At 37.5% G+C, this 27,075-nt stretch overlaps 2 protein-coding genes across 2 annotated transcripts; one reads left to right on the top strand and one right to left on the bottom strand.

Annotated features, from left to right (window-relative positions):
- Nucleotides 1-623: 623 nt before the first annotated feature.
- On the bottom strand, nucleotides 624-6,380 carry desi1a (desumoylating isopeptidase 1a). The gene is made up of 6 exons (XM_042505780.1): nucleotides 6,210-6,380; nucleotides 5,841-5,862; nucleotides 4,547-4,616; nucleotides 3,379-3,488; nucleotides 2,941-3,063; nucleotides 624-2,232 (listed from the first exon to the last, which is right to left on the bottom strand). The coding sequence occupies exons 1-6, from the start codon at nucleotides 6,298-6,300 to the stop codon at nucleotides 2,142-2,144; spliced, it is 507 nt and encodes a 168-aa protein (XP_042361714.1). The 5' UTR covers nucleotides 6,301-6,380; the 3' UTR covers nucleotides 624-2,141.
- Nucleotides 6,381-7,612: 1,232 nt separating this feature from the next.
- Nucleotides 7,613-25,603, top strand: flii (FLII actin remodeling protein). The gene is made up of 31 exons (XM_042505021.1): nucleotides 7,613-7,700; nucleotides 9,413-9,523; nucleotides 10,307-10,378; nucleotides 10,534-10,614; nucleotides 10,848-11,095; nucleotides 11,465-11,568; nucleotides 11,770-11,945; nucleotides 12,331-12,488; nucleotides 13,119-13,203; nucleotides 13,662-13,809; nucleotides 13,983-14,113; nucleotides 14,213-14,320; nucleotides 14,465-14,569; nucleotides 14,748-14,927; nucleotides 15,893-15,975; nucleotides 16,235-16,309; nucleotides 16,579-16,662; nucleotides 16,787-16,958; nucleotides 17,896-18,003; nucleotides 18,152-18,343; nucleotides 18,985-19,083; nucleotides 19,219-19,308; nucleotides 19,429-19,568; nucleotides 21,134-21,386; nucleotides 21,509-21,663; nucleotides 21,775-21,835; nucleotides 21,987-22,115; nucleotides 22,386-22,492; nucleotides 22,704-22,809; nucleotides 23,046-23,111; nucleotides 23,916-25,603. Exons 1-31 carry the CDS (start codon nucleotides 7,638-7,640, stop codon nucleotides 24,048-24,050), a joined length of 3,825 nt encoding a protein of 1,274 aa, XP_042360955.1. The 5' UTR covers nucleotides 7,613-7,637; the 3' UTR covers nucleotides 24,051-25,603.
- Nucleotides 25,604-27,075: the final 1,472 nt, after the last annotated feature.

Raw genomic sequence — 27,075 nt, 5'->3', positions numbered from 1 at the left:
TGTCTTTTCTTTTCTTTTTTTTAAAGTACACTTTAAGGTACAGTGTGTGAGATTTATGGGGATATAGTGACATCTAGTGCTGAGGATTGCAGATTGCAACCATCTGAAACTTCTCCCGCTTAGATTTCCTTCAGTGTTTTTTGTTAAGGATTTTTTCACGAGGAGCTGAATTGTTCGCAGAGGTCTTTTCCTCTCCAAAACATACCAACCAGAGTGATTTAAACCAGTAAAAACACTGAATAATGCAGTTTCAAGTTACAAATCAGTGTTTTTCCCATGCTGTTTGGCATGTTAGTGATAGAAATTCAGTGACCTGCTTATGTTTGCTCATCTTTTTTTAAATCCAGATGTTCAGTAGTCAATTACCAGGAGCCTTATTATTTGCAGAGGTCGCTCCCCCTTCAAAACAATCGAAACCAGTGATTTAAACCAATAAAAACACTGAATGAAGCAGTTTCACGGTACAAATAGGTGTTTTTCTGACACTACTATTGTAAAGGGGCCTCTAATTATAGTGGCTGACATGAAAATGCAAATGGCCCTATCAAGAGCCAGCGTTTGGTTTGTCCGCTCTGGGCTACGGTAGAAACATGGTGGTGCAACATGGTGATCTTGCGACACTTATTATGGTATATTCCATTTCTGCCAATATATCCCCCTGAATCCTGCATACCAGACCTTTAAAAAATGTCAGTTGGGGTTTACTTTCATATAAATGGGTATAACTGATTTTACAATGAACTGATCCCAGTCCTGCTACAGAAACATACACTCAAAATGTTTTTATATCACCTCTATCCTTATTACCTCAGTGTGAGCTAGGTGTCCATCACCTGCTGTCTGTCATATTACACATAATGTGACAGATGGAATGATGATGTCAGGTACAGAAACATTAAAGACAAATAAAACAGGTATAAAAGGTCACAGATGGGAATTTAACTGCAAGGTAACAAATAACAAAATACATATAACAAATCATAAAAGTGCAACATTAAACTATGATTGACATTAAAAGCCTCTCCAAACATCTTGCTCTTATTTTCCATCAACCTGCATCCATTGATTGAATATATTAAACATATCTATGAAAAAGTGTACACTTAGATTAGTTCCATTGTAGTCAACAGTGGAATATTCTCACAGCAGAAACCATGTGGGGAACCTGATATGTCAGTTATGTTACAAAATAATTGGTGGAAAAAAATATTTAATAACTAAAGGGAATAAATAGAATCTAATTAAACCACAAGTGCACTCTTAGAGTGCAGACCGAATGGCCAAATGCACTATCTTGCAATGTTAAAGAAAGTGAAAAATAATTAGTATATCCACCCCATGATTCCAAAATTTAATGGGGTCTTCCTCGACCTATGCTACACCTTTCCACCAAGTTTCATGAAAATTGGGCTTTTAGATTTTCCATCCTGCTGACAAACAAATCAAACTGAAAACATAACATCCTTAGCGGAGGTAATGAGCATTGCAAGCTACAAATCCCAACTTAAAAAAAAAATAAAAGACCATTGTGCACCTTATGACAAATGTTAAAATACTAAATAAGCTGGATGCACTAATGTGCAAGAGGTATTTTAATGTTGTAGGTGGTTAAATTACAGTCATCAGATAAATGTGGAGTAAAAAGTGCAATTTTCTATGTTGTGGAGTAAAAGTATAAACTTTTGCAAAATGGAAATGCCAAATCAGGTTGCAGTGTCCAAATAAAATACTTTGTCAGATTTCAGTTCTAAATAAAGTTTAATTGGCAATCTGACTTTGCCTTGATTTATTTATAAGAAGGCAACATTCATCAAAGTCAGCTTTTATTGTTGGAGAATAACTGTTTTTCTCTGCTGGTAAACCCAAAATCCCAACTGTTTTGTACTTTGAATTTGCTGCCAGATGCACCCTCAAACATCATCACCCACTTGTTTCAAGTTGGCATATATTTATATGTTATGAATTTTAAGAATTCACTGGTCAGTTTTGTTTCTAGCTTCCAAAATGGCCTTTAGCTTTAATGCTAGTGTGTAACTTATTTACAGACAGAAAGAAAGAGGAAAGAAAGACAGTTAGTTTGACTGACTGACTACAATAAAAGTGACCTTGTGAACACTCGTTGACTCTGCTGCTCTCTCAGGTTACACGTTCCTCCCCCCGTTGATGACGTTACCTCCTGGAGGGGCGATGTGGATAGAGTCCAGGATGGGCCGCAGAATCTGGCCGAACGGTCTGGAGAGTGAAAGAATTGACTTGGTATGTTAAACCGGGGCACAACACGATGGCACCTTTTTAGGTCTAAACCACAATCTTTACTATCAAAAGAGCCATTTTAGGATGAAAAAAGCAACAAAAACTGTATCTTGATCTGCAAAACATGTCCGAGCCTTACTTTGAAGGTAGCACAGCCCATTATGTCATCATTTCTCACAGGCCTAAATGAGCACTGATGAGTTTCACAACAAGGTAACAACTCTGCAATAGGCTGTTTATGATTTTTGGTATTTAAACTTTGTAGGGAATCTGTCCATGTTTTATTCAATACTTTATTTTCCTTTGAGACTTTCCCTTGTTTTTGATTTGGAATCCACAGCTATTCTAGCCAAGGAAACTTGACTAGCCACTACTGTGGATTTTCGGTAAAATGCAGGCAAAAAGGTGCCAGGTTGTAGAGGTATGACCCACAATTTAGTTGACAATTTTTTTTTTTTCTTGAATTAAATTAGATGATTGGAAGATGTAAGAATCACTTAAGGCCTACAACAATGAAAGAAGTGAAAACGCTAAACAATAATTGTTATACATTTCTTTATAATTTTTTTCTTCTTAGAGTCGCAGGGAGCCAGAGGAGCTAAAGAGCCACGTGTTGCTTCAGAGCTGCAGCTTTTCTACCCCTGACCTGACTGATGTTATGGGCAGCTCTGAGGCTTTAACACTCACGTGGAGAGGACTTCCGATGGAAGGTCAGTGATGTAGGACGGGATGGACCTGCCCGTCAGGAACTGAGCTACCTCGTTGGTGAAGGTGTTGCAGTTGTGCTCAAACAGACGGTACCTGTCACCTCTAAACCAAGAAGGAATAGAAGAGAGATTATACGTTAGATAACAGCTTTTATGCATTGTGACAATTCAGTAAAAAGTGTGATTGGGCTTATGAGTAGTAGAAAATATAGTCTAGTCTTAAATTTCTAAATTGTTTTGGCATTTTGAGCACAACAAGCTGAGTGCCACCTGGTTCCATTATATTCACTGCAGGTAAGAGGAAGAATGTGTATTTTTGATTTGGGGGTGAACTGTCCCTTTAACGGCTACAGAATTTTCTGTATGAGGAAAGAATGAAAAAAAAGCATGTAGAAAAGATGGATAACAGCTGCTCGACCTGTATGTGCTTTCTCCCAGAGAAGAGAGGTATTCCATGAAGATCTCGTCAGACACTTCAGTCTCTCCCAGCTCTACTACTGTGTCTGGAGGACCCAGCATCGTCCCACCCTGATGAACACACAGCAGACAAAATGGTAATCTCACATCTCACAACATTTACGCATCATGAGAGCTGTTAAAAAAAAGAGCCACTGATGTTTCAGTATTGCAGTAGTTAAAGAACAGAACATTGGTCTGTGTGCATAACTGGTAAAAGGCAGGCTAGATTACATCAAGGAAAAATAATTGCAACACAGTTGGAATGATTCAAAAAAATGTTCATCTATCTCAAACATCAGGTTTTATCAGTCCCTCTGAATTACAGAACAAGGATGTCTCTCTCAAGCTGCCACTTTGCACGATCACAAAGAAAGAAATGACTCTCAGAAAGGCCTACGAGCAAGTCTGTTGAAGGATAAGGCTGGCTTGCTATATTGTAGCCTTGCATTTATCCTACTAACAAGATTTTTCTGTGGAGCCAAAGCAACAAGCCCACACTGTAGCACCAAGTGACAAGTTCATTACAATGAACGTGGGTGCAGTTTTCTTTGAGTCAATCCCACATACACTGTCCTGCTGCCAGAAATACTCCGATCATGGCTGGTTTGATTAAAAAATACACTGATTGCGAAAATGTCTGTACTCATTATTCACTCAAAAAGGAAGAAACATATAGCAGGATTTAGCCATATGATGGAGTTTATAAACAAAAAAATGAAAAATAAAAAGCAAAATGTAGAGACTAAAGTAGACATAACTCAGGGAAATTTAAAATTAATCTAAAAATAACACCAGAGAGCATGTAGAAGCATGTGAATTACTAATTTGGTGATATGTGCCTGCAGGCCTTGTAGTAGCTGGCAACCTCTCAAACCAATTACAACTGACTTTATGTCTAGCACATGACAAAATCTGAATCCGGCTTTTATGAAAAAATAATTAAAAAGCCCATATAAACTTCTAGAGGTTTATTTTTTGCAGTTCTGTGATCTGACTGCCTGGCACACATAATCTGAGTGTCAGGAATAAAACCAGGCACTGTTTGGGTATTAATAGGTCTCTCTGTTTCCCTTCATGAGCTTGTTTGAGACTTGTGAAAGCAGTCGGTCCCCTTGTGACAGACTTACTGGCGAACAGCTGGAGATCCCCTCCCCCCCGAAGAAGAACTCATCCCCGTATGCCACAATAGCTGTGTGCCTGGAAGAAAAGCACAAAATGAACACAGAGGTGAATTCAGGTCAGTACAGTATAACCCTGATGTATTTAAAACTTGCAACTCAGTGCATTTACACCAAATAACAAACCACAAAGAACTGATCCATGCTTGATTAATGTGTCATGTCTTACTTTGTGGAGTATCCATAGAGCTATGCATTCATTTGCAGAATCACTTACCTATTTTAATTTCACTTTTTTAAACTTATCTTTTGAAAATAGCCTTTCATACATTTTAAGTACACCTTTATATTTTTAAAAAAAAAAAATTATTATTATTTTAAGCTATTACACCATTTGAAACCTTAACGAATTATCCAGTAACTGAAGTTTCTAATTATTATTATTATATATTTAAAATTATATTACTAAAAATTTAACTTCTTGTTTTTTATTTTCAGCATTTTTTTTCCTGGGTAACTTTCTTCATTTTTGTGCTTATTTTCAGGTAATGTCTTGTTAAGTTCTTAATTGCTTTCTCACTATGTCTTTGCAAGAAATCGAGCCAGTTTGCTCAGGTTTGAAAGGGTTAAATTGTTATCGGGTAGGCTATTCTCATGTTTCATTTTGGAATCATTTTAATTGTTTGTCTTCAGGGAGTTAATTGCAAACATCACTTATCTGTTTCATTGTTGGTATTTATGTTTTAAGTTGGGATTTTTTCTTTATATTTGATTTTACTTTCTGTATTACTCACCTGATTTCATTTGCGTGAGTCCTAAAATGTTGTAAATCCTGATACAACAATGTAAAGGACTTTGTAATTTTGTTTTGATAGGTGCATTATAAAGAAAGTTTATCGTTACTTAGTGTTGTTATTATTATGATTTCCTAAATTGTATGAAGTTACTTAGGAAACAGTTTAAAAAAAAACATAAAGCATTATTACAAAATAACAGTATGGGCACATTGCCATTGGCAGCTTTTTTCATATTTAAGGTTTCTTAGATTTTTATGAAATTTTTCTTGGAGCACAATTCAATAAAACATTACTACAAAATAAGGACAGGCACATTACCAATAATAACTGTTTGCATATTTAAAAAGGTATTTTCTGTTTTTCCTTTTTATTTACTTTAGGGCCATGAATGGGTCACTGGCCTGAACCTGATGGACCCAAACATTAAATAAGAAGCAAGTTTTCAATACACAGTAAGACAGATTTTTAGGTTGCAAGCTGTTAAAAGTAACAGAAAAGATAATTACCATATACCATCCAGCTGCTTTCCTGCAACAAATAGAAGAAAAAGTAGTGTGAGGAAGGTGACAGATGATCAGTGCTAACAGCTGAGTGGAGCTGTAACGTAAAAGTGTAGCAATTTGATATCAATCCCCATAACGACCATTCAATCATTATAAATCAGTCACGCTTTACAATAGATTTTCAAAATAAATGCATACAAAATAAAAACATCTTCAACTAGAATAGTGAAAAGCGCGTCAATATCTGCATTAAAGCAACTTCACAATGCAAGCTAAAGATAGCATTTCAACCCAGTATTTGTTATTAACACTTAATTGTCCCCAAGGCCAGACTGCATCGGATTTTTTTTTTTTATTATTATCTGTACTTACCTAACATGATGGGACTGAGGCTGCGAGCCATTCCTCTCGATAAATCGTAAATATATAGCTGTACATTGTATCGCGTGGCATTTTTATCCATAATGTAAACCCAACAATAGCTTTTTTTGTTTTATTTTTCTGTCGGCTGGCTAAAGCGACGGACATAAAACGGCACAGCTGACTGGGAGGTTTCCTGCGGATGATGTCATTACGTCTAAAAAATGCGTGGAACACTTCCGATTGTGGTATTTTCAAAATAAAACTTAACAGAGAGGCGCTCCAGCAATAAATGGCGAGCTTTCTTGAAAAATAGATTTGTTTTGAAGTCAACTTGTATCTCTTCCGGTTTCACTCGTTATCTCTAAATGACTTGACAGTTTAATTCTAACAACTGACAGCGGTTTTAATTACTCGTTAAATACCTTGTCATAAATAAATAAGCAAAAAAGTTCCCATTCAGTTAATACAGAAAAGACCTGAGATTTTAATTTTATCGATCTAGTTCCCCACACATCAGTCCAGGAGAAGACGAAATAAAAGATGTGTTTTGTTGAATAAAGGTTATATTATTTAAACATATTACTTTTTAACAGAGACTGCATTCTCAGCTCTTGAATTTTATGACAGTTTGACAGTCCTTATAATAGGTGTCTTGTGTGTGTTGTTATGTCTTGTCGCACTTGATAAGAGACTGTTTGTTATTGAGGAAAGGGGGAGGTGGTGCAAAAAGGGAGAAGGCACATCATATGATGTTTTTGGGGTTTTTTTTGGCTCAGGCAAGGGGCATGCAACTTTTTTTTGTATTTTATTTTATTTTATTTTATTTTTTGTATTGTATTTTTGTATGGGTGGATACCAATACCATTGTTTCGGGGTGGGTAAAAAACAAACCGAAACTAAAGCTGTATTCAAAACAGCTCCTTATCTTGGAAACCGTGCACTATATATAGTGTGTTAGACAAATTGCAAGGAATTAGTAGATTTTGATTTTTTTAAAGCAATGGAAAAATGTCGAGAAAACTATATTTTTCATTATAATTATTACACATTTAAAATTCTTCACAGATTTATTATAATCTTAGAAGCACTTTTTTCAAGGTAATTTCCTTGCTTGTTGTTTGTTCGTTTTTTGTGTTAATTTTCAGGTAATTCTTCTTGTACTTTTTACTAATTTATTTCTCGTTTTTTTGGTCATTTTTGGTCAAGTTGCTCATTGCCTTCTTCCCAATTTTTTTCAGGTTTTCACAGGTCACAACACAGCCATAAATAAAGAACAATCCCTAACCACTGGGGGACGCTGCATCATTAATGTTTACAGCCGCAGCAGAGGTGTCGTTTAAAAATCCACCGAAGAAGAAGTAGTCCGCCAGCCACAGCCCTCCCTGCCTGTGGACCAAAATAGACAGTTGAGGGCAGAGCAGCTGAGACTAAGCAGAAATGGCTGCCACCGGAGTACTTCCCTTCATCCGGGGGGTAGACCTTAGTGGAAACGACTTCAAAGTAAGGATTTTAAACAGTATTCGTTGATTTTACATCCATAGCTGTTTAGCAACTAAAGCGGTTAGCTAGCAAGCTAGAGCTAATGTAAGTTAGAGACTCAACAACAGACGGCTAAAGGCTGAGCTACAACTAGCTTAGCTTAACGCTGCTAGCATTGGGCGTTAGTCAGTTGTCAAATGTTTGTCATACACAAAGTTGCTGTCTCGGCTTCAAGCGTCCTGCCTGGTTGTTAACATGCCTCTGTTTAGGGGAAATAGTTTGTGAATAGTACTTTTTAAAGTTATTTTATTAGCGGTTAGAGTATTTTAGGTAGTTGAGGCTAACGTATAACTTGCTTTCAACGTCACGTTAGCATGCTAATTTAGCTTCTGTGTTGGCTAACTGTCACAAGCGCAGAGTGGGGACATTTTTGTCAAACTATGTGGTTAAGAACAATAATATTATTGTACAGTTTGTTGGCTCAACATCGTCATACTTGTTGGTTTTGACACACTTTGCGTGCTAAGTTTGGGAGACTGTAAAAACAGCCCGACTGGCAGGAGTGGCAGCTGAGATCATCTGGCATGTTTTTGGACTGACACAACTATTTGTGTAACCCACATAACGCTAGCTGCCATGTTAGTATGAAAGTAGTACAGATAAGATGGCGAAGTGGCTATTTTTTAATCTATTAGTTAGAGAATGTCTTATGATCTAATTTCAGACAGCGGAAGATGAAATCATTTCCTGGCGTACATCATGAGGACTGTAGTTTTTCAGGTTTCTTACCCTGACTTTAAAAGATAATGTGGATTGAACGTTTATCGCTGGCCAAATCTATACTGTATTTACTCGGGCAGTTGATTTGTAAATTAGTGAGATTTTTTTGACAATTTGAGCTGTCACACTCACCCATAATGACAGAAAAATCAACAAGGGCGATGACACTCTTTTTACATAGACATATACATTAAATTTATTGTTTTCATTCTTATGTATTGACAAGGTTTATGTAGGCTTGGGAGATAAGAAAAAAATAATAATTTTACTATGTTTTTGACTAAATATTTTAATATTGATGTTGTGATCACATTAAAGGGTTGACTATTAATGCTTTCACAAAAACATTTAGGCTACACAATGAGGTTTTGGATAAATAATCAGCAATAATGTACATATAATGACTGAGTCGATAAATTGAAATAATAGAACAGTGTGGTAAGTTCTGGAAATGACACCACTTCATTCTAATGCAGCAGGTTAAGTTAACACTTAAAATATTATAATAATCAAAATCTAAGTTTAGATCTAGCCTCATATCATGGTGTTTATATAATATCTGCATATTCCCTATCCCTAAGTTAATATGCAGCATTTAATACATTTTGTTAATGATGTGAAACTTTTCATAAGAAATGTTAACAGTTTAAAAATAGTCTTTTTTTATTTTGGTATGAAATGGTCTCTCCCTGTTGCAATTAAACAGAACTCCATGTAAGATTACATCTGGGGTCTTATGTCAATATGTCCAGATCAGATTATTTTGGTAAATAACAGACAGGAATGTGTATGATAAGAAATGTCACCAGGTTTTTTTTTTTTGGTTGCACCAATACCATCACAATTTAACATACCATAGACATGGCATTGATAAAGTCAACACCAGTGTCAGAAATAATTTTCTCTCCTCTTCTTCTTTATCTCCTATCTCGCTCCCCTCTCTGTGTTTACAGGGTGGATATTTCCCAGAGCACGTCAAGTGTATGAGCAGTCTGCGATGGCTGAAACTGAACAGAACAGGACTGTGTTACCTACCAGAGGAGCTGGCCTCTCTGCAGAAGCTGGTGAGACATTCAGGGCTATTTGCCCGTTATTAGCTTGTCCTCACATCTCTGAATGGTAATCCATTAATTCATAACATTGGTGAAGCTGCTCTGTTGTCTAATGAATGGACTCTCATGTACTGTTCTTTGATATTGTCATTTTTGTTTTTATCAATGCCAACATTATTATGGCTATAGTAACACTGTCATAGTCATAGGGTAGTATTTCTATTGCACTCTTGCTTGTTGTTGTCTTATCAATCCATGTTTATCTAATTTTATATGCTATCCCTTACTGCATTGTTGATGGCAGTTTTGTTAATCTCTGATGAGTCAAAGCAACTGATTTTATACCCAATATGTCTTTAACAAAGGACATCACATCAGCAGAGTGGTGCATGTCACCTGTGAAACTTCACCTGATTAAGAGCACACAAAGCTCTACTTAAATCCCTAATATCTTTAAAAGGATTATCAAATCTAAACCTCCAAAGCCTCAGTCAGCATGCCACGCTAACATGCTTGATCTTACCTGGTGCAGGTAAATAAGATTAGTCCCTTATCATGGATAGGAGTCACATTGTCTGAGCAGTGTTTATCTGCCTTGATTTTCATCCTGTTTGCAGTTGAATCATTCTATTTAGAGACAAATGAGCTTAAGAGCAAGAAGTATATTGCACAGCAGTGATCCAGGCTCTTTGTAGAGTGTATTTATGGAGTTTTAAATTATGTTTTATGTGTACAGTGCAGTGCAGTGAACTGTGTAACTGTAAACAAAACCTCTGTGCTTTTTTCCTTTTTTAGGAGCATCTTTCAGTGAGTCACAACAGCCTGACCACTTTACATGGAGAACTTTCCAGCTTACCGAACCTACGGGTAAGTGACACCCACGCATGCATAAGAAGATACACATAAAGCACATGCCAGTTTCTTCCTCTAACCATAAGCATAAGCACCATTGATTTTGACTGTGGCTATGTACCAGTTTGGAGGTACAATAGTGCTGAAAATGTGTTTCTCTCTGTGTGCAGGCGGTGGTAGCCAGAGCCAACAACCTGAAAAACTCTGGTGTCCCAGATGACATCTTTCAGCTAGATGACCTCTCTGTGCTGGTACATGATAATCTTACACGATTCCTCCTCCTCTGCTTATCATACCCTTAAAGACTTCCTTTCACAGTCCACTCACAATTATTTCAACAACATGCTTCCTTTCTTTATTTTCTGGCCCTTTGCCTTAACTTGACACTCAATGTGCTTCCTCTTTTTTCATTGATTTTGAAACTTAATTGCTTCACCACAGTATTTCATCAAAACACAATACATTTCCCTCTATTCTACCACAGGACTTGAGTTACAATCAGCTGACAGAGATCCCCAGGGACCTGGAGAACAGCAGGAACATGCTGGTGCTGAATCTGAGCCACAACAGCATCGACTCCATCCCCAACCAGCTGTTCATCAACCTGACAGACCTGCTGTATCTGGACCTGAGCGACAACAAACTGGACAGCCTGCCGCCGCAGATGAGACGCTTGGTTCACCTGCAGACACTCACACTGAACAACAACCCGCTGATGCATGCACAGTTGCGGTAAAAAGACTGAATTTTCTTTCCATGACCTCACACCTTTATCTTAATACCGAGAAATGTTTGTAAACATATGAATGTAAAGAAATACAGTAATAGACAATTAGCATTAGTATGTGAATATTTAAACTATAATATGGATAATGTGCTGAGTTTGTAAAGTATAAAACGGTGCCCTATGCTGTTATGAAATTTATAAAACTAGTAAGTTCAAAATATTAAAAAAAATCTAAATATGTGTGCAATACTCCGATGAACAACAGAGATACACATAAGTAAGAATTACAATAAGAATATATACAGTATGTGTCACATATACAATACGCGTTCAATTTCTAATCTGACTGACTTTGTCTCTGTGTGTCTGAGCAGCCAGCTGCCAGCTATGGTGGCTCTACAGACTCTCCACCTGAGAAACACCCAGAGGACCCAGAGCAACATGCCCACCAGCCTGGAGGGTCTGACACATTTAGCAGGTAATCACGTACTCTCACACACCACTCTCTTGTTTCTTCCAGACTGCTTATTTCGGGACCTGGCCCATTTTCCTTTTTACTTCTTCCTCTTGGCACTGTGGTACATTTTTCACAAAGGTGTCACTTTTGTATATCCTCATATTCCTTGTTCAGTAATTTTTTACAAACATGTGTTTCCTCACTTCTGCCTGTTTCTCTCAGATGTTGACCTGTCATGTAACGACCTGACTCGGGTGCCAGAGTGCCTCTATTCCCTGGGCAGTCTGAAGAGACTCAACCTGAGCAGTAATCAGATCTCAGAACTGTCCCTCTGCATTGACCAGTGGACTCAGCTGGAGACGCTTAACCTGAGCCGCAACCAGCTCACCTCACTGCCTGTAAGAGCTGTAATTATTATTACACAGCTGTCTCTAGAAGCGGCTCTTTTTCACCTATCAGTGTTTATAAAGTTGTGTAGCCAGAGTTGCGTTAATATTAAACCACAGATGAGATTTAATTATGTTTGGATGATGTGAGAAATCTAAGAAGTGAATTCCTCAAAATCTGGGTAAACTATCTATATGGTTTAATACAGAGAAATATCGGAATTTGGGCAAACCAAATCTTTAAAGAGCAAGTGGGTTTGACAACTGATTGATCAGTTTGGTTTATTTTCTGCCTGGGATTCTGTTTTTTCAATCAAGCCGTTTTTAAGGTACATTTCTTTTTATAGTTTGTGTAAGGTGTCACACGTTAAAACTTTGCTTTCGTGTCTCCATCCAGTCTGCGATCTGTAAACTGGCCAAGCTGAAGAAGCTGTATGTCAACTCTAACAAATTGGACTTTGATGGAGTTCCACCAGGTGTGGGAAAACTGGCCAGCCTCACCGAGTTCATGGCCGCTAACAACAACCTGGAGCTCATCCCAGAAGGACTATGCAGGTGAGCTTCACACACAAACAAACACACAGATTGAGAATACTGTGACTGATAAACCACTGATGGAAATCCTGAGATTTCTTTCTGAATTGCTAGACTGATACTGTTAGAATCGTTTTACAAGCCCAATTTTAACAATATTATGACATACAGAATGCATATCACAGACTAGCAAGACATAGCAAATGATTAAACAAGAGACAAAATCGAGGGTTTGCCTTCGGATAAGGTCATAGCAGAGAGAATGATCTGGGTTGTGAGTGTGTTGCGTATCAGAGATGTGATTGCACAATTGGATAGGTTGGGGATTAGAATACCTTTAAAATTGCAGAATTAAGATGTCTTAAATGTAACTCATTAAGCCAGCAAACTCAAACTCCAGGTTCAATATTACTTTTTACTTTTATACTTTATTATTAGACACTTTGTATTTTATTTTCACTTATTTGATGCTCTGTTTTTGGTGCAATGTGGCACAAGAATTTTCTTTGCGATTAAAAACATTATCTTATCTTATCCTTCTGCCTTCACTCTTGTCTGCCCTTTGTCGACATTATTGACGAACTTCAATTGTTTCATCACACAAGAAAATGTGGGTATATAAATAATATGTTATTTTGTGTTGTTGTTTAGGTGCGGCAAGCTAAAGAAACTGGTGCTTAATAAAAACCGCCTGGTAACGCTGCCTGAGGCCATCCACTTCCTGACTGACTTAGAGGTACAAGACTAACACCACTTGTAAAGTATTCAGATAATACTGGGCATAAATAGTATTTACACAGGGTGAATTGTGGATTAATGCAATTCGATGACTTTGCTGAAGTGTCAAAAGAGGATTGAAGTAACCTGGTTGTAACCCCCCTCACAACTTACTTTAATAAATACAGCCCGATTTCATGCTTTGACTACAACTAAGAATGTTACAATATTTCTAAGATATCATAAAGTAAAGGAATAGGATATAGTTGGGCAAAGTGAATGTAATTTTTTGACATCCATATGACATTGTGAAAAACATGAGGAAATGTTTGAAATTATTATATAGTGGTGTTGTAAATTAGACAAATTAAAAAAAGTAAACAAAGCACTCTGTAATGTTTGTTAACATCTACAGATTTCATCAAGGAAAAGATTTACACATTATATATATCTTCCTGTTAATGTATCTTTTTGTAGATTTTGGATGTGCGTGAGAACCCCAACCTGGTGATGCCTCCTAAACCAGTGGACAGAGGTGCAGAGTGGTACAACATTGACTTCTCGCTACAGAACCAGCTCCGGCTGGCCGGGGCCTCGCCTGCAACTGTAGCTGCTGCTGGAGGAGGTACGAATATTTATGTCTAGAGCTGTATGTTGAGTATATACATGAATGTATATTATTATTGCCTTTTATTTTACAGTAAATACAACCTTTGTATATCCTGAAAGCTTAAATCTGTGTGTGTGTGTGTGTGTGTGTGTGTGTGTGTGTGTGTGTGTGTGTATACCTTTGTCCAGGAGCCAGCCCCCGAGATCCCCTGGCGAGAAAGATGAGGCTAAGGAGGAGGAAAGACTGCTCTCAGGACGATCAGGCAAAGCAGGTGCTGAAGGGCATGAGTGATGTTGCACAGGAGAAGAAGAACTTAGAGGTAAGAAAAAAAAGAAATGCTGCACAGCCCCCCACAGGAAGAAAAATAAAAAGGGTTCATTTATATATTATTTACAACCAAAATCTGCTAATTTTGCAGGAGAACGGGGATTTGAAATATGCTGATTTAAAGATTCGGCGCTGGGACAAGAGTCTAGAGAAACCTCAACTGGACTACTCTGAGTTCTTTATGGAGGATGTGGGGCAGGTAATGTGTTTTTTTTTGTTATGTGTGCTCTTTTTGAACTTTGGTTTGGTTGGAAGTTTGGTTATACACATGTGAAATCTGATTTCTCTACTTTGCATTGTACAGATATCAGTGTATATGTGTCTTTGTTTTCCTGTCCTGCAGGTTCCTGGTCTAACGGTGTGGCAGATAGAGAATTTTATTCCATTACAAGTGGACGAAACTTTCCATGGCAAGTTCTACGAGGCTGATTGCTACATCATCCTCAAGGTAACACATCCAATCTGTTATGTGTCAGATACACTGTCATTACTTAGATTATCGTTAGATAAATTTAATTAATCAAACAACAGAGATTATTCCTTGCTCTAGCTGGAACATATGTCAGTTTCTGTGTGCTGTATGTGCAAAGAAATCTTTCTCACATTTATTGTTTTTGCAACTATAGACCTACCTGGACGACAACGGTGCATTAAACTGGCAGATCTTCTACTGGATCGGCCAGGATGCCACTCTGGACAAAAAGGCCGGCTCTGCCATCCATGCCGTCAACCTCAGAAATTTCCTTGGAGCAGAGTGCAGGACGATACGGGAGGAGATGGGAGACGAAAGCGAGGAGTTCAGTGCTGTATGTAGAAACATGACATTCATATAAGCTATAATAATAATATATTAGATTTTGTTGAGTGCATATCTTTCAAAGCACCAAAATATTTGTAACTTAATCAATCTGAGCTTAGCATTAAGTAAAATAACTGTGCTTTAAAGAAAAACATTAACTTGTAACTTTGATTTTTCAGCCTGGATGCTATTTTCTCATGTTTTTGTGATTAAGGGGAACAACAAGATCTGAAATTGATCCAGTTTTGAGCGAGAGAGCTGGATACTGGCAGCGGCTAAAAAGGCTGCTATGTAACGTGGCATGTTCACACCCTGATTTTACATCCACAAAAGTGCTTTTTTTGCTACTGACAGGCTCGTGTTGTTATTCTAAGTGTCTGACAACATTATGGTTTGTCTTTGCACTATCCCTGATGTTGTTAATTCACCCAAAAATATGCTGTCTCTATACACGCTTGAATGACTTCTCATTTAAATGGAGTCTGGTGTGTTTGGCGATAGTGATTTTTGAGCCGCTTCTGATCAAACAAAAAGGATCTTACTCTTTGACAACACTATGCAAAGGATCCCTACGGAGATGCGCCTTTTTGTTAAATATGCCTTTTGTTTTGACACTTATAATTACAATCTGAGCCTGTAAGTGACAAAACAAAATATATTGTATAAATATAGGAGATATTTTGTCGATATAAAATGAGAGTGCCAATGCCCCGAGCAGCTGCATTCTTGCCTGTTTCGCTGCTGTTGACTGCAGACCTCTCTCTCAGTTCTGCACCAGTTTCAAAAATGACTGGCTCCATTGTATAACACAAAAACATGGGAAAATAGGGTCCAGATTGAAAAATACTGAAGTTGCCCTTTAAATAAAACTTGTTTCTTTTATTGGATGTGGTACAGAAACTATATCTGTAGCTGTATAAACCTCCAATCGCTATGTACTTTTGTAAATGACAGTTTCTGTCTTGTGTGCAGGTGTTCAACAATGAGATTTCCTACATTGAGGGAGGAACAGCCAGTGGATTTTACACTGTGGAGGACACACACTACCCTGTCCGGTAAGCTGGAAGGAACTTTTTTTTTTTCATTTATCAGCTCTATGTTGATTAACATGTATTATATTATTCATGTTTGGTTTTAATTATAGTAATTTTATCAGACACATAAGTCACACAAATCTTTTTTTGGAGTCTGAAATAATTTTGTCAGCTTGCACATTCAGCTGTTATTCTTTGAGCTTGCTCTGATGTAAATTACTGAATCTGTTCAGCCTGGAAACTTAGAAATCAGGTTTTAATTCTTCTTTATATTTATCAGGTTGTACAGAGTTTATGGCAAGAAAAACATCAGACTGGAGTCTGTACCTTTGAAGGCCTCCTCCCTCGACCCGAGGTAACTCTGACACACCCTTTCTGTCCTGTACACCACAGTCAGTACATTTGTATGGTTTGCCACACCCTCCAGCAAACGCACTCACTGCTTTCCAATGCTTTGCATCCCTCCTCTCTCTGTTTGACATAATCCCAGCCTTGGCTGTAGACCTGCATTGGTTTTGATGCTAATTTTGTTCCTGCTGCTGTTTGATTAGAGCACAATGTCTCATTAAGTGTGGTACTTAAAGCAGTGTTTCCTTGACATCCTGTCTTTTTTCTTTTTGTCAGGTATGTCTTCCTGTTGGACACAGGGTTGGAGATCTTTATCTGGAGAGGAGGCAATGCAACTCTCAGCAGCACCACAAAGGCCAGGTGGGACAAACATTAATAACCAACGTAAACATTTTCTGCTTTCAAGTTTGTTTCCAGGTTAGGAACACAATTAAACATAAAAAAGAAATATGCGAAAACTAAACTAAAACTTTATTGTCTTCAGGTTATTTGCAGAGAAGATCAATAAGAATGAGCGCAAGGGGAAGGCAGAAATCACAACCCTCATACAGAACCAGGAGCCTCCAGAGTTCTGGGAGGTTTTGGGAGGACAACCCGAGGAGATCCAGAAACATGTACCGGATGACTTCTCTCCTATCAGACCCAAACTATACAAGGTAAGTCTTTTTAATAGTGTTAATACAGTTCTGATCTTAGACGTACTTTATCCTTTTAGGTTAATGTTCTCCACAGTACAAGTGTGTATGCAGTATTAAGGTAGCGTAGGTGTAATGCAAATTGGTCAGAGCTGGAGGAGGTGTGTAGGACTTACTGTTGAGCTTTCTGCTCCATCACAGGCGTAAAGTCACATGTAATTGTAACTTTGTTTTTGTAAATAGCCCCAGGGCTTTCCACGAGGAAGTGCAATAGCCAGCCTGTGGGGAAAAGTAGCCACCAAGGGGGTCTGGGTCCTTGTTAATCAAAGCTTTTTTATTAGAATAAAAAATGTGTATAATAAAGTTGGCAGGTAGAGTCAAATGAGTAATCAGCTGTTTGGCCGGCTGCTGGCATTTTGGAGAACTCTTTTGCCCACGATGATGTGCAATATGTGGGATAGGCCAAATCCAAAAAATGCTTAATTAAAAATTACTTTTATAGTAACAGAGTCAGACATGTTAAATATTAGTAAACACCATGTCAACATTAAAACTGGTCTTTTTCCATTTTAACTAGGAAGGCAGGATATTGGATTTTTTTGCTGATATTTGATATGCTGATGTCTTGTTTTGTTACCTGTGCTGTATCATTTATCTGATGTTTTCTACTAGTTCACTTTGAATATAAAAACAGAAAAAATATTAGCAGAAATCAGCATGCTGGCCGATTCCAATATTTCACTTTAAAACCACTATCAGCTGATACCGATGATGTGCCAATATCATTGTGCATCCCTTATCTTTACACTTGAATTTCTTACACAAGAGGAGATGATTAAAAATGGTGAAAAGAGGCCAAAAAGTGAGTGCCTGATGTACAGGTAGTGATGATAACAGATGGCATCGCTAAACAAAAAAATCACAGTTCCCTGGTGTTTTCTTCATCACTGTCCTGTAGGTGGGCCTGGGTCTGGGCTACCTGGAGCTGCCACAGATTAACTACAAGCTGTCAGTCGAGCACAAAGACCACAAGATCAAGCTGGACACTTTGCCAGAGCTCAGACTGGTATGTTTATCTGCTGCAGATTCACCAGAATGCATGATATATGACTGAAATAATGCCACAATTGTGGTTAAAATTTTCATATCCTATTATTATTATTATTATTATTTTAACAATGTCATCTTCTCCATATTTCCATCCCTCTCCTCAGGTTCAGTCTCTGCTGGACACAAAGTGTGTGTACATCCTGGACTGCTGGTCTGACGTGTTCATCTGGATCGGGAGGAAGTCTCCACGTCTCGTCCGCGCCGCTGCCTTAAAACTGGGTCAGGAGATCTGCTCCATGCTGCACCGGCCCAAACATGCCTGCGTCACTCGCAACCTGGAGGGCACCGAGTGTCAGGTAATACTGCACCACTTTAAATACTGCTGCTGCTGCAGACATGAGACTGTGGGTAGTGAAAACTGTATGATAATGGTTTTAGTCTGTCATGAATTGATGTATAAATGGATGTATGAAACACCACACTGGCCACTTCTGTTCTGTTCCCAGAACACACCTGTGCACAATTCTCCCAGCGCAATTTCTCCCAGCGCAAAACACTTATCAAAAGCCACCCATTCAAAACTGCTTTTAATGTGTAATTAATGTCATGAACTTTAATGTGTTGTGTATTTTATTGTACATTTTAGTGTATTCTATTTTAGGATAATTTTTGACTTTTGTAAAGTGTCTGAGTACCGTGAAAAGCCCTTATAAGTAAAATTTATTTTTATTATTATTATTATTATTATATTTATTATTGTTGTTGTTGTTGTTGTTAAGAAGAAAGCAACTATACAGTGTATTAATTACAATGTTGGTGTTTAAATAGTTAATTTCAGTTTTTACCCTGGGAAATACAATATAAATGCCAAAATACCAAAGTCAAGACTTAAAAATAGGAGTCCACAAACCACAGTGTGATATCACAGTGGCGACAGCCATTGTTTTACATAGTGTATGAGTATAAGTTAGACTTTGTTCTTTTTCCTCTTCCATAGGTGTTTAAGTCCAAATTTAAGAACTGGGATGATGTGTTGAAGGTGGACTACACCCGAGCAGCTGAGACAGTACAAATGAAGGACAACTTGCAGGGCAAGGTCAGTGATACATGCGTGTGTATCTGTTTTCAAAAAATCTAAATGTTGATGGTCGGATAGCAGTTCACATTTTAAATGCTACTTATGAACTTAAATGTGTCTAATTTATGTTTTGATGTCTGTTTTGTCTCTCAGGTGAAGAAAGACGCAGAGCAAAAAGACCAGATGAAGGCCGACCTCACAGCTCTCTTCCTTCCCAGGCAGCCGGCCATGCCTCTCACTGAGGTAACAACACATGCAGTTATTCTTTTTCTTTATACTCCCTGTTTTAATTGATCGGTAAATTACAGAAAAAAAACCCTTCTTTTAGCCTTCACTTCTTACATGTTTACCTTTTCCATCCAGGCTGAACAGCTGATGGAGGAGTGGAACGAGGACCTGGACGGCATGGAGGGATTTGTGCTGGAGGGAAAGAAGTTTGCTCGCCTGCCTGAGGAGGAGTTTGGGCACTTCCACACCCAGGACTGCTACGTTTTCCTCTGCAGGTAAGGAGCTGTGTGACTGTGCTCTGAAGGTTGAGGGGAAACAGTAACCCAGACACATCACTCAGATGATTTAAAGGGTTAAACATCCTTTTCATTTGTTTTTTAAAAGATGGTGAAACAGGCTTCAGTGGAACCACTCAGGGCAGGTGCACCGTGTCAATTAACATCTATTAAGACAGGGTTTCCACAGATCCTTAAAAAGTCTTAAAAGGCATTGAATTCATTCATCTAAAAATAAGGCTTAAATTGGTGTTAAAATAACATGCACTAATCTTTCAAAAGTCATAAAAATGCACAGACATGGAAAGTAGGATTTTATGAATTGTTTTTTTCTGACGTTACATTGTAAAATCTCAAAATAATTGATAACATCTATTTTTAAAATGAATAAATAAATAAATAAATTCCTCTATTTAAACTCGCAATGATGGGAGTCCAAGTAGCTGAATTTCACATGCAGAGTGAAAAACACAAAAATCTCCAAGAAAATTGGAGTTGCCAGATAATTTGCTCTTTGGTTGGTAAACCTAAAAAATACTTTTATGATAATATAATATATTTATTGTCTTCCGTGTGTGTCACTCAGAAAAGTTCTTAAGTTTTTTTTCCCCCAACATTTGATGCAAATAAATAAAATTTTCACTAGATCAAAGACATTTCATGTTTTATATCACACTTAACATTTGGGCAAAATAAATTTGTCCTTCAATTTTGGTTATTAGAAAATTAATCCAAATGGCATATAAAAAATCTTAAAATGTCTTAAATCTAACATGCCTTAAGCTGCAGGAACCCTGTAAAGGTGATTGCTTTTGTCACTCACAGACTCTGACAGCATTTCAGAAAGGACCCTGCAGAAAACATTTTTCAGTACTTTTCACTTGTTCCGATCTGTTTTGTGACCAAGTCTTATTAAAGGAGAAGTCATTTTCTGAAGTCTCAGTAGAGGTGATGTGTTGCTGGAAAAACAGCAGTGGAAACATTAGTGGGAATTAAAGAGTGCTGAGTACAGAAAGAGTATTTTACTCTTATCTAAAGGATTTTTGATGCCAAGGCTAAATATTTAGCAGATTTCCACAATGTAAAAAAGGCCACGAGATTTCAGAATGAGACTTTTTCATCAGGGAGACTTGGACACAAAACAGACAAGAAGAAATGAAAGGTGTGGAAAAACATTTCATTTCACTACATTTCACCCTTTCCATAATATTGTGAGACATTTGGAATAATAATCTGAGCCTGTCAGTGACAAAAACAAGAACGTAACAGCACACAAACATGCTCTGAGCGGTTACTTCGTTTTGTGGCTGCGGGCTGCACCTCTCTCTCTCTCTCTCTCTCTCTCTCTCAATGCTGGACCCATTTCAAAAACTGCTGTTTCCACCAGTCACTTAGACATAAAAACATGGAAAAACAGGGTTCAAGTTGAAAAATGCAAGAGTTTCTTTTTAATAAAAATATACACATTTATGCATTCAAACACAGAAAAAGGCGACTCCACCAGTTTGATGCTGTTCTGTCAGAGTGATTCATCGTCTCACTCTAATCTCACTCTGCTTTCTCAGATACTGGGTGCCTGTGGAGTATGAAGAAGATGAGAAGGAGAAGAAGGAGGGCGAAGGTGGTGAAGGAGGAGGAGGAGGAGGAGGAGGAGGAGGAGGCGCATCAGCAGAGGAGGAAGAGGACAAACAGCCAGAGGAGGACTTCCAGTGTGTGGTGTACTTCTGGCAGGGCAGGCAGGCGTCCAACATGGGCTGGCTCACTTTCACCTTCTCGCTGCAGAAGAAGTTTGAGAGTCTTTTCCCCGGAAAACTGAAGGTAGATATCTTTGTACACACTCTTGGACATCCTCCTGCTATAGAAAAAAATCACACTTTTTTAGAATTATTTTTTTACAATTTTATACTGAATTAATAACCATAGCCCTTCTTGCTGTGTAGGTGGTACGTATGACCCAACAACAAGAGAACCTCAAGTTCCTGTCCCATTTCAAGAGGAAGTTCATCATTCACAAAGGGAAGAGGAAACAGAAGACTGACTCTGCTCAGCCTTCCCTCTACCACATCCGCACGAATGGCAGCGCACTTTGCACCAGGTACACAAAGCGTTGTTATCACCTGTTATCTGATTCACACCAACAGTCATAACATTCCTCCAGAGAAGTTTATGATTGATGACAGTTTTTTACCTTTTATTTTTTTCTCAGGACCATCCAGATTGGAACAGACTCCAGTAACCTTAACTCAGAGTTCTGCTTCATTCTCAAGGTTGTGATTTTTTTCCTTATCTAACAATAATAAAATAAAACAAAACTAACTATATCAAGCCCAGTCAGACATTTCTCCTGTAAATCCTTCTTTTGTATTATTTATATGAATTTATATGGTCACTGTGTAACAGCATAATGTGTTCCTGCAGGTACCTTTTGAGAGCACAGACAATCAGGGCATCGTTTACACTTGGGTGGGCAGAGCTGCCGACCCTGACGAAGCCAAACTGGCTGAGGACATCATGAACAGCATGTTTGATGACACATACAGCAAACAGGTAGAAGTTTATGCACATGTGCCTCATTTTGGAATATAAATATTTCTTATTTTCATGTCCATTAATACATTTTTTCATTTTTAATCTGTGTGCAACTTTAAATACTCAAATACTTGAATCTGCTACTTAAAATATGCAATTTTTCCTTATAAGAAATTTTAAATGTAGCTTCTGCCAAGTGTCTGTTTTTTTTTTTTTTAATATTCCTTAAACAATGGATTTTGCTTGAAACAATATTTTGTCAAACCAATTAATGTATTTGTCTCAAAGGTAATAAATGAGGGGGAGGAGCCAGAGAACTTCTTCTGGGTGGGGATTGGCTCTCAGAAGCAGTACGATGAAGATGCAGATTATATGAAACACGCTCGGCTCTTCAGGTCAGTGAACATTATCTGTTCAACGAGTAGGTACAACTTAATCATTCGAGTGAAAAGAAGCGTGTGTCATGTTATACAACAAAATGTGAAACTTTCTGCTTCTCTTTGATCTTTGTCTCTTTGTATCTATCTGTCTTCTTTCTACTTTTCATCTACTGTTCACTGCCTCACTGTTAATTTCTCTCCCCTCCTCTGCCTCTTCCTCCCTCAGGTGCTCGAATGAAAAGGGTTATTTCTCTGTGTCAGAGAAGTGCTCAGACTTCTGTCAGGACGACTTGGCTGATGACGACATCATGTTGCTGGACAACGGAAGTGAGGTAAGAATTGATCTTAATTTTGTCTAAATCTGTCAACAGTGGAATCCGTTTGATGTAGTTATGATAGTTATAACTTCCATTTTGCTGTAAAATAATACCTTTTTCACAAAATTCATTCAAAGTTTTCACTGCATATATCAGAAACTTGACTGGGTTGCAGAGGCATACAACCACAAGGCGGTCATTTTGGTTTATTCATTTCTGTGTTTCTTCTCCATAAACTTGCTTTGCCTCAGGTGTACATGTGGGTCGGTACTCAGACCAGCCAGGTGGAGATCAAACTGAGTCTCAAAGCCTGCCAGGTTAGTGAGAAACTGCACTTTGTGTATCTGCGCACTGGGGCTGGTGATATGGCTAAAAAAAATAATATCACAATATTTTTACCCTGTATCGCGATATACTGTATATCTCAGATTTTGAAATCTCCTCTAAACCACTTTAAACCACTTAAATGAAAAATGAGAAATGAAACTACTGTTAAAATAAAGTTTAATATAACACTTATGATATTGAATAAGGTAAAGTATAAAGTTAAATAAAGTACTCTTATGGTAAAATTTAATCAAGTGTAGTTATAATTAGAAAAATTAAAGCAGAACCTATGGTGCTTTTGTTTTGAAGGACCTGGCTCATTTCGGGCAGGAATGTAATGTTTTTGCTGTGGACTAGAAGCGTCCAGTCAACAGTAGGATGTCAGGGTTAGCAGAAAGTTAAACAGCAACTGTAACTAAGTTAATGTGGTGCTCCGTGGTCACAAAATGCAACTTGAAAGTCAAGGTCCAGAACGCTCCAAAAAAAAAGGAAACTTCAGTGTCTTCTGCTGAATCCTCACGTTCAGTATCACTTTCCAGCTCCTCCATGTTTGTTTTGGTGCCGTGCATTGTGTAGGCCGCCTGGGCGACACGGACAGATGAAAGGCGTTATCAGATGACGTAAACGATTTAGTAGAATATGAAACTATGGATGTTTTTTTTTTATCGTTAGATGATACATTTTGTCATATCCCACAGCCCTACAGTGCGCTTGTGATTTTTTTGATTGTATGTAAATTTGTTTTCAGATGTTTAGGTGATATCCACATCTTAGTAATGCTTTTTCCTCTCCAGGTTTACATCCAGCACATGCGCTCTAAAGACACTGAACACCCCAGGAAGCTGCGTCTGGTGCGCAAGGGGAACGAGCCCCACTGCTTCACCCGCTGCTTCCACGCCTGGGGAGCTTTCAAAACTCCCCCGGCATAGACACACGCACAGACACGCTCGCACACACATCAAATTTATTCGCTGCCATGTAATTTTCTATAAGATAATGATGATGTCTTTGCCCTAACCCGACTTTATCTGAGCTCCTCTCCCCTCAGTGCTGCTTCAACGGCTTCTTGACCAACACATTACTGTCCGAGTCTGCCCACAAACACGAATTTCAACGCAATTAGTGAAAGTTCTCGTGGTTAAGAGGCTGTTGGCTGTTTCTTGTCTTTGGGACAAACAGCAAAATATCACTTTTTTCTACAAGCTTTTTTTAGCGGCAAGTCTGAATGCTGTGGTTAAATGCGAGAAAGAATTATGTTTTGAGATAAAATAGGTCTAAGGTGTACAGAGGCTTTATAAAAAACTCAAAGGGAGGTGAATGCCCTAACATATCGATCTGTTCTGCTTTTATGTGGCGTATGCTGCATGGTCAATAGTTTTCAGTGGAGGGTTAAGTGCTCGTTACTGTGGGAGTCACTCCTCCATGCTTGGTGCCATATTGCGCGGCTAATTTGAAGCAATTTTAAGGCAGATAAAAGATGATTTTACAGTCTTTTTTTCATCACCAAGGGAGTGAAAAACAGCACTATTATTGTTTTTCTGAGGAATGTTGGTTTATACATACATTTTTCTGTTGTGCGGACTATACGTGGTATGTTTGTGTGTTTGACCCAGTGCGCCTTTGTTGAAATGGGGACGCTCCCTTTCCCCAGAGTCTGATTGTTATCTGTTCTCACTTCTGATAACTTTTCCAGTGATCTAAGCGCAAAATGTTTCAGTTTAACAGAACGTGACTTTCATGTTAAAATGCTTTTGGCAGTCGTTTGTTAAACAGTTAAATTTATTTGGCCAAAGAAATCTTGAGTGCAGGTCCAGGTCCAAGTTACAGTATTAGAGACTCATTTTATGTTTAAGGTCAGATGTTTAAATGTGCAATCAGTAGAGCCCAGGAGATAAGGAAACTAAATAATACTGTAATCTACTACGTTACAGGCTGCATTCAACTTGTCAAAATTGTTTATCTTGCTTTTCTGGAGTGGAGAGGATAAGAAAAATGAAAGACTTTATTTCCAAAACATAGTGGTATCGTTTTTGAAAAAGTAAAGTCATCATGTTAAAAATCCTGGAACAAAACTCTTTTTCTTTTTTGTTATTTGCAAATGGGAGATCTTTTGCACCATATGAGAGACATATCGTCATTTAGTGTCTTGTTGATCCACTGATCTTAAGTCAGGAGTTTGTATGGTTAACAGATGAGTTATGGTCAGTTTAATACCACTTCTATGATCAGAAACTCCAGGGTAAACTTTTTAAGCACAGAGCTGTCTATGTCTATCTATGTACCCCATTCACAGTTGGTTGCAACTACCATGATTTAGTTTCTTTATACTTTATTTTGTGGGGTGAATTGTATGCCTGGTAGAGTGTTTGAGTTCTACACATATATGTAATTGTGTATATGAAAATGTGCACATGCTCCTGAGGCCACCTGCAGATGCTTTATTTATGTATTTTATATTAAAATAAAATCTCATATCCGTTAATTTGTAATCAGGCCTTTGTTTTTTACAATTAGATACCCTGCTCACAAGTGTTTAAGGTTGAGCTATATTGGTGCAAACACTGAGAGAAACTTAATCAACCCAAATAATTTAAAGCATCTGAATGAGCAGCTGGGCCCATGCAGATCCTTTAAGTCTTAAAATTTGGTTTTTGAAATGAAAAATTCATAAAAATAACCAAAGTAGAATGTCTTCAAAATGTCCAATTTTTTATTTTAAGTCAAATATTAATGCTGAGCATGAGCTTAAACCCAGGATTTAGATGCAGAACTGAAGTTTTGGCATTTTTATGGCATAACATTTTTTAAAAGATTTTTTTTTTGGCATTTTAGCCTTTATTAGATAGGACAGATCAACAGTGTAAAAGAGGGAGAGAGCAAGAATGACATGCAGCAAAGGGCTTTGTGCGGGAGTCGAACCCGAGGCCACTGCAGCGTGGACACTGCCTCTTTAATCAAGGGGTGTCAGCTTAATCCACTCAGCCACCAACACCATGGCATAATGTTGAATATTTTAACATTGTTTTGAAAAACTCATTGTCTCATGAAAATGCCAAAAACAAAACAAATCATAGTTGAAAATACCATTTAAAAAAAGTACATTATTGCATAGTATGTCAGAAATGTCATGCTATAGTGCGCCACGAGAATGTGATAGTATTATCTGCCATGAAAAGACATTTGTTTTTAAAACAAAAATCATATTATCCTATGTCACAAAAAAAGATTTAAATGTCATGGTGTAGTTTCCAAAAATTAGGTTAAAAAAATAATATGTGAAAAAAACTAATGAAAATGTCACAGTATAATATGCCTTAACATATTTCATTAAATATTTGCATATTATACCATAAAAGAGGTCATTGTAAAAATAAAAAATGTCATAATAGAGTATCAAAAAACTTTCATACTGTATTGTGTCATTAATAGCAAATGACAAATATCATATTATGGTATGTCATGAATAGAAATGTCATAGTTTACAATGCTCTAAAATGTGAAAATATAAAAAAAGAAAAAATCACAGTATACTATGTAAAAAAAAAACTGTCTAAAAAGTTACAGTACGTCAGAAAAAATGTCAAAAAGCCATAGTGTGGTATATCAAAAATAGTGTGAAAAAAATCAGAGTATAATATGTCAGATAAAGCGTAAGTACTGTACTAGTGATAGTATGGTATGTAAAAAAAAGTGTCAGTATATTACGCAAAAAAAAATTGTAGTGTACTATGCTAAAAAAAATCTTAAGTCATAATAAGCCAAAGAAATTATTTAAAAAAAAGTCACAGCATAATGAATAAACAACACTGTCAAAAACACCAAAGTATAGTATGTCAAAAATATTGTTTCAAAAACTCAAAGCACAGAATGTCCAAAAAGGTCATAATATATTATGTCAAAAAATAATTTAAAAACGTCATAGTATGTTATGTTAAAAAAGTGTCTACAAAGTCA

Source organism: Plectropomus leopardus, chromosome 17 (genome assembly GCF_008729295.1).
Source record: "Plectropomus leopardus isolate mb chromosome 17, YSFRI_Pleo_2.0, whole genome shotgun sequence".
Taxonomy (NCBI): Eukaryota; Metazoa; Chordata; class Actinopteri; order Perciformes; family Serranidae; genus Plectropomus; species Plectropomus leopardus.
Note: the sequence above shows the minus strand (reverse complement) of the source record. Positions and strands in the feature narration are given on the sequence as shown.